The 12,692-nt window shown below is 50.3% G+C and overlaps 1 protein-coding gene across 1 annotated transcript in view; it reads right to left on the bottom strand.

The window, feature by feature from the left end:
• adss1 (adenylosuccinate synthase 1) overlaps positions 1-12,692 on the bottom strand; it is an 80,915-nt gene that overhangs the window by 44,600 nt on the left and 23,623 nt on the right. The window contains 2 exon segments of the mRNA XM_038778062.1: positions 4,349-4,411; positions 5,496-5,598. Coding sequence (XP_038633990.1) covers positions 4,349-4,411; positions 5,496-5,598 — 166 coding nt within the window.

Raw genomic sequence — 12,692 nt, 5'->3', positions numbered from 1 at the left:
GACATAGTCTTCCTCCAAGAGACGCACTTGAGGGAGCAGGACCAACTGCGGGTAAGAAAGGGCTGGGTGGGACAAACCTATCATTCCTGTTATGGGGCAAGGGCCAGGGGGGTGGCGATCCTGATTGGCAAGAGGACAATGTTTAGGGCGACAAAGACGGTTACGGACCCAGGGGGACGGTATGTCATGGTCAGCGGGGCCCTGGATGGGGCGCCGGTAGTTCTAGTTAACGTGTACGCGCCCAACTGGGACGACACGAGCTTCATCCAAAAGACCATGGCAGAAATCCCGGACATAGCGACGCACCGACTAATCATGGGGGGGGACTTCAACTGTGTACAGGACCCAACGACGGACAGATCAAACCCCAGAACGGGGAAAACCTCAAACATGGCAAGGGAACTCAGTCACTATATGGAGCAGATGGGAGCAGTAGACCCCTGGAGATTCGCCCACCCGGGGGAGAAAGAATTCTCTTTCTTCTCCCCAGTACACAACGTGTACACCAGAATTGACTTCTTTGTGGTGGGGAAAACGGTGCTTCCAGAGATAGACAAGGTGGAATACGCCGCAATTGTGATATCAGACCACGCTCCACACTACATGGATGTGCGGCTAGAGACGGGAAGGGCCCAGCGCCCCAAATGGAGGTTGGACGGTGCCTTACTAGCTGACAAGGCCTTCAGCGAAAGGATAGCGCAGGCCATAGCGGAGTACACTGAGATCAACCAAAACGGGGAGGTCTCACCCTCCACGTTCTGGGAAGCGCTTAAGGCCGTACTAAGAGGGGAAATCATAGCCTACAAAGCGCAAAGAGATAGGGAGGAAAGGGTGGCTAGGCAGAAGCTGGTCGACTCCATACTGGAGGTAGACCATAAATACTCCGAGGCCCCGACCGTAGAACTCCTGGCGGAGAGGAAAGAATTACAAAGGAACTTTGACCTGCTCTCCACCAGGAAAGCAGTACACCAACTCCGCCAGGCACGCGGGGCCCTATACGAACACGGAGACAAAGCCAGCCGCCTGTTGGCCCACCAGCTGAGAAAGCAGGCAGCCAGCAGAGAAATTGCGCAAATCAGAGATACCAGAGGCACGTTGGAAACAGAACCAGAGAGGATTAACAAAACCTTCAAGGCCTTCTACCAAGAGCTGTACACCTCAGAGCCCCCAATGGGGAAGGCTGGGATGAACCGGTTTCTTGACGGACTGGACATACCAGTTGTGGGAGAGGGCAGAAAACGGGATCTGGAAGCACCACTAGCACTGGGAGAGATCATGGACAGCATTAGCTCCATGCAGGCGGGGAAGGCGCCGGGACCGGACGGATTCCCGGCGGACTTCTACAAAAAATTTGCGACAGCGCTGGCCCCGCACCTGCGGGAGATGTTCACAGACTCGCTAGCTAGGGGCACGTTGCCACCCACGTTAGCACAGGCCTCAATCTCGCTGATACCTAAGAAAGACAAAGACCCAACGGAATGTGGGTCATACAGACCCATATCTCTGCTGAATGCAGACGCCAAAATACTGGCCAAAATCCTAGCCAAGAGGCTAGAAGACTGTGTACCTGAGGTGGTCACAGAGGACCAGACGGGCTTTGTCAAAGGTAGACAGCTTACCGCGAACATCAGGCGCCTGCTGAACGTGATAATGACCCCCTCCGGGGAGAGAACACAAGAGGTGATCGTCTCCCTGGACGCAGAAAAGGCCTTCGACAGAGTCGAGTGGAAATACCTCATAGAGGTACTGGAGCGGTTCGGGCTTGGAACAGGGTTCACCGCTTGGGTAAAGCTCCTGTACAACGCTCCCATGGCGAGTGTACAGACCAACAATACCAACTCCCAATACTTCCAGCTGCACAGGGGCACCAGACAAGGATGCCCACTGTCCCCGCTGCTGTTCGCACTAGCAATTGAACCGCTAGCAATCGCGCTCAGGGCAGCAAAAAATTGGAGGGGGATCCGAAGGGGAGGTAGAGAGCACAGAGTCTCACTCTATGTGGATGATCTGCTCCTCTATATCTCGGACCCACAAAGCAGCATGGACGGAATCATCGCGCTCCTGAAAGAGTTTGGAGCCTTCTCGGGCTACAAACTCAACATGAGCAAAAGTGAGATCTTCCCAGTACACCCGCAAGGGGGGGGGGGGCAGCACTAAAGGGGCTGCCGTTCAATCAAGCCCGACATAAATTCCGCTACCTGGGGATCCAAATAGCCCATGACTGGAAAGGGATCCACAAATGGAACCTCACCAGCCTGACGGAGGAAGTTAAAAAGGACCTGCAAAGATGGAACACACTCCCGCTCTCCCTCGCGGGGAGAGTTCAGACGATCAAAATGAACGTACTGCCCAGGTTCCTCTTCCTGTTTAGATCCATTCCGATCTACATCCCCAAGGCCTTTTTCAAAGCGCTGGACAAACTCATCATGGCGTTCGTATGGGGGGGTAAAAATGCTAGGATCCCAAAGAAGGTCTTACAAAAAACAAAAACCAGGGGAGGGCTAGCCCTCCCGAATCTACAATTCTACCACTGGGCAGCAACAGCCGAGCGAGTAAGGGGATGGATCCAGGAGCCAGAAGCTGAGTGGGTGCGTGCGGAGGAGGCCTCCTGCATGGGAACCTCCCTCCGGGCCCTCGCCACGGCAGCACTCCCATCCCCACCCAAAAAACACTCCAGCAGCCCAGTGGTGACAGCCACCCTCCAATCCTGGAACCAACTGCGGCAGCAACTTGGCCTGACCAAAATGTCGAACAGGGCTCCCATCTGCAACAACCATAGGTTCAAACCAGCACTGACCGACGCCACCTTCAAAAGGTGGAGGCAGGACGGGGGGACACTGACAGTCAGGGACCTATACACGGACGACAGGATCGCAACACTGGACGAACTGACAGAGAAATTTCAGCTAGCTGGGGGGAACGAGCTACGGTACCTGCAGCTCAAAAACTTCCTACGAAAGGAGACAAGGACGTACCCACAACCGCCACGACAGACACTACTGGAAGACCTACTGGACGCAAGTATCCTAGAGAAAGGGAACTGTAGTGACATGTATGACCGACTGGTAGATAGGGACGACACCGTACTGGACGCAACAAGAAGGAAATGGGAGGACAACCTGGGGATGGAGATAGGGTGGGGACTCTGGAGCGAAGCACTGCATAGGGTCAACTCCACCTCCACGTGCGCAAGGCTCAGCCTGACGCAACTAAAAGTGGTACATAGAGCCCACTTAACAAGAACCCGTATGAGTAGGTTCTTCCCGGAGGTGGAAGACAGATGTGAACGGTGCCAAAGAGGCCCGGCCAACCACGCCCACATGTTCTGGTCTTGCCCCAGACTCGTGGAGTACTGGACAGCCTTCTTCGAGGTTATGTCCAAAGTGGTGGGAGTGAGGGTGGAGCCATGCCCGATAGTGGCGGTCTTCGGGGTTTCAGAACAGCCAGATCTATTCCTGGGGAGGAGGGCGGACGCCCTTGCCTTTGCCTCCCTGATCGCCCGCCGTAGAATCCTGTTTGGCTGGCGGTCAGCAGCACCGCCCAGAGCTGCGGACTGGCTGTCCGACCTCTCGGAATCTCTCCAAATGGAGAAAATCAAATTTGCCATCCGAGGGTCGGACGACGGCTTCCACAGAACGTGGGAGCCATTCATGCAACTGTTCCGGGACCTATTTGTGGCCAATGTACAAGAGGAAGAATAGTCGGGGGAAGGTAGCGGGGGGGGGGGGGGGGGCTACAGGTTCGGTACGGGGGTTCGATGGCTAGCTAAGGCCCAAAACCAAACTAAATAAACATGTTGGGGGGGGGGGGGGGGGGGGGGGGGGCGCAGTTACTACTACGAAGATGCTTACCTGTAAATATGTATGTTAATTTTTGCGTGTTTGTTTTTTTTTTCTCTCCTAACAATTTGTAATTTGTTCAATATAAAATATGAAAACTGAATAAAAACATTTATAAAAAAAAAGAAACTTGGATAAATGCTTGAAAGTTTTGAAGGGGAATGGGAAAGAGCGGGGTGTTTTTCTAACTGCTCTCCCAAAATATGTTGCAGGCATAAGCTTCCTTCTCTGCTATATCATTCCTGCTACCTCAGACTTCTCTGACAAAATCCTATATTGACAGATAGGAGAACAATCAAGCCATTTACCTGGGGATAGATTCTCTAACTGTTTTTTTTGGCTTGGGAGATACAAGTGAAAGTAACAATCAGAAGGACAAGATGTATGGGGAAGAAGAGGAAACATACAAATGGATATGATTCTGGCAGAAACATTACAAAATTTGGAATGGGATGTACTACTTTCAATGAAAATGTCATATAAAGTATTCAAAAACTGAACCAGTATACCTTTCTTTTCATTTTTCTCAGCTTCTTCAAACAAGCCAGGCAAATGTATTACAACACCATTTCCTAAAGTAGAAAACGGTATAGATTAAGATATGATAATTAGCAATAATTTAAAAATTCTTTAAAAAAAATCAAAGTTCAGGTGAGCAACAATCCCCCAACACCAACCTTGCCTACAGGGTTACTACAGAATGAACATGCCAAGTTTTCTTGTAAAATTTGCTGGCTGTTAAGGTCTCAGGCGTTTTGAAGAAAATAAATTTCACCCACTCTGCTTATAACATCCAACAGTTTTACAGGCTCCTTCCAGTTTGATTGATTGCAGCAATGAATTAAACAACACAGCGCACTGATCTGCACTAAAACTGTGTAGCATTAATGTCCTTAATGGCAGGACCCCAATAGTGCTGAAAACTGGCACTCAGATTATATTGCAACCAATTATCTTCATCATTGTCATTCGGGCCCTCTTGGGTGCAGCTATTTCTAGTTAAGTGGCTCTCATCAATGGCTAACAGGTGATTTTTCACCAATGTTAAGTTGCATCTTTATAGTTTAGGTACACAGATGTTTTTCTTTTACTCCTTTCTCCAATTCCACTGATCTTTTATCTCCAGTATTTAGTGATAAATATGCAAATATTGCACCACAGATGATAGGTTCCCTTTGTGTTTCTTATGCTGGTGGTCATTCTTCATACTTGACATGCAGAGCAACTATTTTTGCCTATTCCATTATAGAAGATATCATAAACAAGCCTGACCATATTTTCTTGATTCACCGTTTTCATTAGAAATTATTGGGTAAACACAAGAATGGGAACCTTAGCTGATTTTTTCCCTCTCAGCCTAAGAATGCTGATGCAAATTGCACCACTACAGCAAATAAGCTAACTATATAGAACAAGGGTATACCATATCTTTTTGACCTGATCTCCGGGACACATTTATCCATCATCCATCCGCTGTTGGGATTCTCCATTGCGCTGGCAGCCCGGGGATATCCCGATGGCGTGGGGCTGCCCACAATGGGAAATCCCATTGGCCAGCTGGCGAGACGAAGAATCCCGGGGGCCCGTGGGACAGAGGATCCCGCCCCATTGCTTTTCTCAAATATTTGCTGTTCATCCAAGTTTTAGTTTACTTACCAATAAAAGAAATGGCTTTAGGGTTAATAATGCCACTTGGAAGAAGGTGAAAATCATATTCTTTTCCATCTGCAACAACTGTGTGGCCAGCATTGTTTCCACCCTACCAAGAGATGTGGAATTGCAAATTAGTGTTTGTAGCAAAACATTTAAAAGCAAATGGAAAATATTAGTAGATTTGCAACCTGAAAATAATACATTTTTGGATAATGTGAATAAAAAGATAAAATGGCTGGAATTCTCTGGCCATTGGGACTCACTTTTCCCTGCCAGCGGGTTTCCTGGCAGCGCAGGATGGTTTCAATGGGAAATCCCATTGATAAGCGGTGGGAGGATAGAATCCCACCACCAGCGGAGGCACGACGCCGAGAAACACTTGGCTGGGGGACCAGAGAATCCAGCCCAATTATTTTATCCAGAAAACTGTCATTTTGAAAGCAGTTGTTAGTGAAGAAGACATCGTCATTGAATAGTCTGAACGAGCTTTGTGTCTACAGTTCTTGCAAAAAGAGATCCCAATCTCAAATGCTCCACCGTTAATAGATTTTTCAACAAGAGACCTTCCTCAGGAAGAGATCAATGGATATGGAGAGAATGAGGAGAACATACATAAATATAGAGTAACGAACATAGGAACAAAAGTAGGCCCCTGTGTGCCTTGAACTTGTTCCACAATTCACCAGATCATGGCTGATCTGCAAACTAATTCCACATACCCATCTTTCCTGTATTCCTTTGTATCTTAGGTTAACAAAACTCTTATCAACATCGGTTTTAACATTAACATTTGATCTAGCATCAATAGTTGCATGCAAAATAGTTCCAAACTTCTGCCACCTTTGTGTGATGAAGTATTCCTTAATTTCACTCCTGAAGGTCTGTCTCTAACTATTAGATGATGCCCCCGAGTCCTACTCTCCCCAACCAGCGGAATAGCCTCTTTCTTTCTATCGCCTTAATAACTTGGAAACTTTGATCTGATCACCCCTTCGGTTTTTAAATTCAAGAGAATACAGCCCTAATGTATTTAATTCCTTCTCATTATAACTCTTGGAGATCAGGTATCATTCTGGTAAACCTATGCGGCACTCCCTCCTGGGTTGATAAGTCCTTCCTAAGATGCAGCGCCCAGGACTGCTCGGTACTGGTTTTGTTATCCTAATAGGTATGTGCTCGCCTTTAATAACCTTATTTAGATTCTCGCCAACAATGGTCTGGCATATTACTGTTCAGTTTTTGTCTTGGGCTGAATGGCGCACAAGTTTCTTCACCAAACAGCCAGCTAACATTAACCAGTTTGCATTTAATTTAACTTCACTTCACCAGCCCTTGATACAGCCCATTGAAAAAGTAAATTAACCCTTTCTTACCAAACATCAAGGCGGGAGTCAACAATGGGGTCATGCACAAAGAACTTTGTCTATAAAACCATGAAATTAAATGTTGTATCTGCAAGTCCTTAACAGATGTCGGGTGTGCAGTTAGGGTTACCCAGTAGCTTGAATAACAATTTGCAGAAGAACAAAGATACTTAACAAAATGAAAAGCAGAGGATGCACCGGACATTCAATGGATAGAATTTTACTATCTTCCACTGGCCGGTTTGCAGGCAGGGGTTGAATAAAATTCCCCAGATGGCCTTCCCAACACCCACCTGCCCACCGCCAACCTGTCGATACTTTTAATGGGAGAAGGCAAGGACTAGGGTTGCCTGCTTTCCTTCGCCCCAATTAATGGCCACTCAAATTTAAGGGGTGGCACCTCCCACAAAGGCTCCATTTCTACATTGGGCACCTACCCCTTCCTCCCACAGCACCGCATGGGTGCTCCCTTCCTCCTTGGCCATTTTAGCCAGGGGTTAATCCTTAGATAGATTGACTGCCTAATGTTGGTAACTTTACAGCCAGGTGGCAGTTCGGAGCCTATGGACGCAATTCTCCAGCCTCGCTGCGCTCTCGTTCGAGTGAAATGAGGCCAGTGAATAGCGGGAGAGGCTGAAAACGAGAACTGCACCAGGCGCCGAACAGTTTGGAATGCAACCTGCCCGCTCCCATAGGCGAAATCGGAATCTCACCGTAGCATGGCGAGAAACATATTATCACCACGTAAGCTCTATTTCCATACAATTAACGAGTCACCTCGTATCCAACAGCCACCCGTGATTCATCGGCCACCCCATCAACTGGTCACACTTGTGCCGATTAGTACTCCTTTTTAAAATCATGAACCTGGCGGAAGGGCCTCTGTGGGGAGGAGCAATCTTTGCTCACAGGCAAAGAGCCTGGGGGCGCGGAGCTTGCTGCTCCAGTGCTCGGTGGGGTGGGGGACCCTCTTCCGGGAGTAGGGGATTCTCCACAGAGGTGGGCCGCTATGGAAGGGAGGCGGACAACTGCATGTGGCACCAGCATGCCAACCCCTGAATCGTGTGTATCTGTTCCTTGTCCTTGCCCGTCTGTTCCACCGATCACCCATAGCCCCACTGACTGCCTAGGCCTCTAGTTGTGCGGCTGAAGGCTATTGCTAAAATTGGAAATTGTGGTTAAGTAAGCACTTGACATATCCTAAGTGGATTCCTGTGGGAGGGTGGGCCATGTGGGAGTCATTGCCTAGCATCCCAATCACACCTTGATGCATGGTCAGTGTACCTGAATCCTGCAGCAGCCAACATCTCAGGGTATGTGTCACATCACTCCAGGGTGCTGGGACCATGTTGGCACTGTCAGCGGGTCACTGTCGAGGGCCGGGGGTTGATGATATCCTGCAGAGAGCTGAGTGCCAGTGCTCCTCAATCTATGCCATAGCCTGACCTTTTCCCGTCTGCTGAGTGTTCGCTCACCTCCATCACCTGCATACCGTGTGCCCGGGGCGGGCGGACGGAGGGGAGATGCCTGGAGAGATGGGCCCAAGGGTTCAGAGGTAATAATAATAATAATAATTGCTTATTGTCACAAGTAGGCTTCAATGCCCACATTGCGGAAGAAAGTGACAGAAGCGTCATACTGGTTGTGCTCAAGGGTGTTTACTGTGTTGTATAATTCCCCATTCTCCTAATGGTGCTGCTCCCCTCACCCCTGACCTGCCCTCCCTCCCATGGTGCCCTCAGTGATCCTCGATGTGCCTGACGTTCCTAGCTCTACCACTACGTCTAGGTGCCACCCTAGGATGCACATCAGAGGTGCAGGCAGCCAGCTGTTTACCTCGTGGCCTTCGATGCCTTTGGGGCCTCACGGTAGCATGGTGGTTAGCATCAATGCTTCACAGCTCCAGGGTCCCAGGTTCGATTCCCGGTTGGGTCACTGTCTGTGTGGAGTCTGCACGTCCTCCCCGTGTGTGCGTGGGTTTCCTCCGGGTGCTCCGGTTTCCTCCCACAGTCCAAAGATGTGCGGGTTAGGTGGATTGGCCATGCTAAATTGCCCGTAGTGTAAGGTTAATGGGGGGATTGTTGGGTTACGGGTATACGGGTTACGTGGGTTTAAGTAGGGTGATCATGGCTCGGCACAACATCGAGGGCCGAAGGGCCTGTTCTGTGCTGTACTGTTCTATGATGCGCCTGGCGGGTGTCCTCTGGGGGCCGAGGGCCCCTGCCACTTGCCAATGGCATATACATAGCCGTGCCACTATGCCCCATGTGCTGATTGCAAGATGCGGCCTCATCAGAGGGGTGGAACTCTGGAGAACTGTGGTCACTGTCGCCACTCCATGGGATGGGTCTGGGTTGGAACTCAGCACCCCCTTCTCCCGATCGGTGACAACAGGGCCCTGGAGTTCACGTTCGGACAGAGGGGCAGCAGGTTCGAGCCCCGGCTGCCCCTGCATTATCTGGGTCTGCCAGCCCTGACAGCTCCCTGATGCCTGCACCATCAACGATGATCCTCAGTGATTGGGCCATACTCTGCTGCGCCTTGGCGATGCCCACCTGCAACTGGGACAAGCTCCGCAGCACCTCATCCATTCGCATCTGAAAGCGGGACATGCCCCGCAAAACCTCACCAAGGTCAGCCTGGTACTGGGTGACATCCCCCAGACATTCTGCCTAGACCCTCAGCCATGGCCGTCACCAACTGAGCGATGCCTTGTACATCTCCACTAATGGTGTTAACTTCGTGCACCAGGCTCTCTCACAATTGACAGTGTTGGCCTCGGTGCCACACATTGCTGGCGACTTCTCCAAATGGCTATGGACCTGCTGGTGGCTTGACCACACCCTAAAGTCTCCATCAGCTCTGGGTATCCCTGTACCTGAGGCTCACTATCAGGCCGGGACCCAGCTGGGTCCTGAGAACCAGCAAATCTCTGACTGCTGCCTCGCCTGGGGGTTACTACCCCCACCTGATGTGCGTTGGCAGCAGTGCTGTGCTCACCAGATTATGCCCCAGAAGCCTGACCACTAACGTTTCCCACCGAGGTGTGTGTATCTGCACTGGTGGAGGGTGGAGATGACAGCTGTGATGCCTTGATCGTGTCTTCCTCGGAGTTGCCCTCCGAGGTGGTCTCCTGGGAAGCTGGAGAGGGGGCCACCAGGAATGGGCCTGCGTCATCGGTTGAAGGACATGTGGGAGGATAGACCTGGGGTCAGTCAGTAAGGCAATAACAACTCACATTTGACAGGTTCTCCTGGTGCAGCCTGATGATTCCTCACCTCTGCAGCTTCCACCAACCCCCACATGGGTGACTGCTCTGTCCTTGGCCACCCCAGTCACCTCCAGGGCCCGCTCCTCGAAGGAGGTGAAGATTCTTAAGTCCGCATGCCTCCGCCATTCAGGGCCCTCTCCTGACGGTTGTGGGAGAGCTTTCCTGAGGAGTCGCAGAGAGGACATCATTAGCCACACGCATGCTTCACAGTGGCGAGGGGTGTGAAGGAAGGGTTGTGTGCCTAATGGAGAGTGAGGGGATGTGGATGCACGCGTGGGAGGGGGAGCTTTGGTGTCTACTCACTTCTGCTGCCCAGTGTGGGGTACTAGAGGCCAGTCCTCCTGGTCACACTCCAGGACCTTACAGCTGCTAACTACCACCTCTTTCCAGGCAGCCCTGGTTGCCCTGTGGCTCACCCTCCGGACCCTCGGGGGAACAGGACATCTCTCCTGGCCTCCACTGCTTCGAGCAGTCTCCCCAGGTCTGCGTCCCTGAATCTTGGGGCCAGTCTCCTGGAGGCCATTGTTTCGAGCTGGCTGAGATTGGCTGAGCAAGTGCTGCTTGATCTTGTTAGTGGGGGGCTGGCGAGCGTGGTCCCGGTGAATCGGCTGGCGAGCCTTCATTTGTGGCGAGAAGCCCTTGGGGCCTCGCTAAGTGGATGAATAACGTTGACTAGCGTTGCTGGCTTGGCTGGGCCAAGCGTCGGAAAGCTGGTGGCAGTTCCTGGTCACTACCACACTTCCACTTTCCGGGGGAATCGCGCCCTATATGCATGATTAGCAGCATTCCAGAGCTGAAGCAACTATGACAATGGATAGCAAAATTGGGCAGAGTGTAAACCGGGTATCCAACTCGAACCTGTCCTATTTCTATTAAATCAGCAATATTTAATTCACTGCTAAACTCCATATTGAGTGGGCAACTTTTAAATTGGGAACAAAAACAGAAAATATTGGACATTCGGTCTGACGGTGTCTATGGAGAGAGAGTGCGGAGCTCATGCTTCGAGTCTGGATGACCATTTGTCAAAGCTAAAGAGAACGGGAAATAGGATCAGATTTATACTGTTGTGTGAGGGGACGTGAAGCAGTGGGGCTGGATAGAGGGCCGGTGATAGGTGGAGATTGGACAAAAAGACAAAGGGAATGTAAATTATGGTGATCAAGGCTAAAAAGGGGGCTGATAGTGACACATTAAGAGATCAGAAAGTGTTAATGGCAGAATAACGGTAAGCAGTGTGTCAAAGGACAACTATGATGTGGAGATGCTGGCACAGGACTGGGGTGGGCACAGTAAGAGGTCTCACAACACAAGGTTAAAGTCCAACAGGTTTATTTGAAATCACATGCTCTCAGAGCGCTGCTCCCTCATCAGGTGAAAGGTTGTGATTTCAAATAAATCTGTTGGACTTTAACCTGGTATTGTGAGACTTCTTAAAGGACAACTCGGAACAGGGAATAGATCGCTCACGTGGGATGGGGTGGGGGTGGGGGTGGGGCAATGGTGAGAGAAAAACGGATTGATGGAAGAAATAAAATAAATGAAAAGAAATAAAAAATGGGGTGAAGGTGGAGGAGAGAGTCGCAGTCTGAAATTGTTGAACTCAATGTTAGCCCAGAAGGTTGTAATGCGCCTAATTGGAAGATGAGGTTTGTTCCTCCAGTTTGTATCAGGCTTCACTGGAACATTGCAGCAGGCCAAGGACGGACATGTGGATATCAGAGCAGGATTATGAGTTGAAAATGCAAGCAACAGGAAAGTCAGGGTCCTGCTTCTGAAAAGTGGTTACCCAGTCTGCGTTTAGTCTCTCCAATGTCGAGTAGACTGCATTGGGATCAGCAAATGCAATAGACCAGATTGAAGGAGGTGCAGATGAAGTGCTGCCTCACATTGGATGGTGAACAGGGAAGAGGTAAAGGGGCAGGTGTTACACCTTCCGCGATTGCATGGGAAGGTGCTGTGGGAAGAGGATGAGATGTTGGGCCTGATGCCCGGAGGAGTGGACCAGGGTATCCTGAACATTCCCTGCAGAATGCTAACAGGGAGAGTGAGGGGAAGATGTGTTTGGTGGTGGCATCATGCTGGAGTTGGCGGAACTGGCAGAGGATGATTCTTTGAATGCAGAGCCTGATGGGGTGAAAAGTGAGGACAAGGGCAACCCTTTCCTGGTTCTGAGAGGGAGGGGAAGGGGTGAGAGCAGAAGTGTGGAAGATGGGTCGAGAATGGTTCAGAGCCCTGCTGGGAATTTTGGGAGTATTCAGGCTATATACAGAAGATTTTCCCCAGGGTATTTTGAAAGCATCTTTCTGATGATTTACAGAAGTTTTTTTGAAAATAAATTTAGAGTATCCAATTATTTTTTTCCCTGCTTAAGAGGCAATTTAGCATGGCCAATCCACCTACCTTGCATATTTTTGGGCTGTGGGGGTGAGACCCACGCAGACGCGGGGAGAATGTGCAAACTCCACACGGACAGTGACCCGAGGTAGGGATCAAGCCTGGGTCCTCGGCACTGTGAGGCAGCAGTGCTAACCACTGAGCCACCATGCCGCCCTGTACACTTTT

This window comes from Scyliorhinus canicula, chromosome 2, assembly GCF_902713615.1.
Source record: "Scyliorhinus canicula chromosome 2, sScyCan1.1, whole genome shotgun sequence".
Classification (NCBI taxonomy): domain Eukaryota; kingdom Metazoa; phylum Chordata; class Chondrichthyes; order Carcharhiniformes; family Scyliorhinidae; genus Scyliorhinus; species Scyliorhinus canicula.
This window is presented reverse-complemented; position numbering and strand designations above follow the sequence as displayed.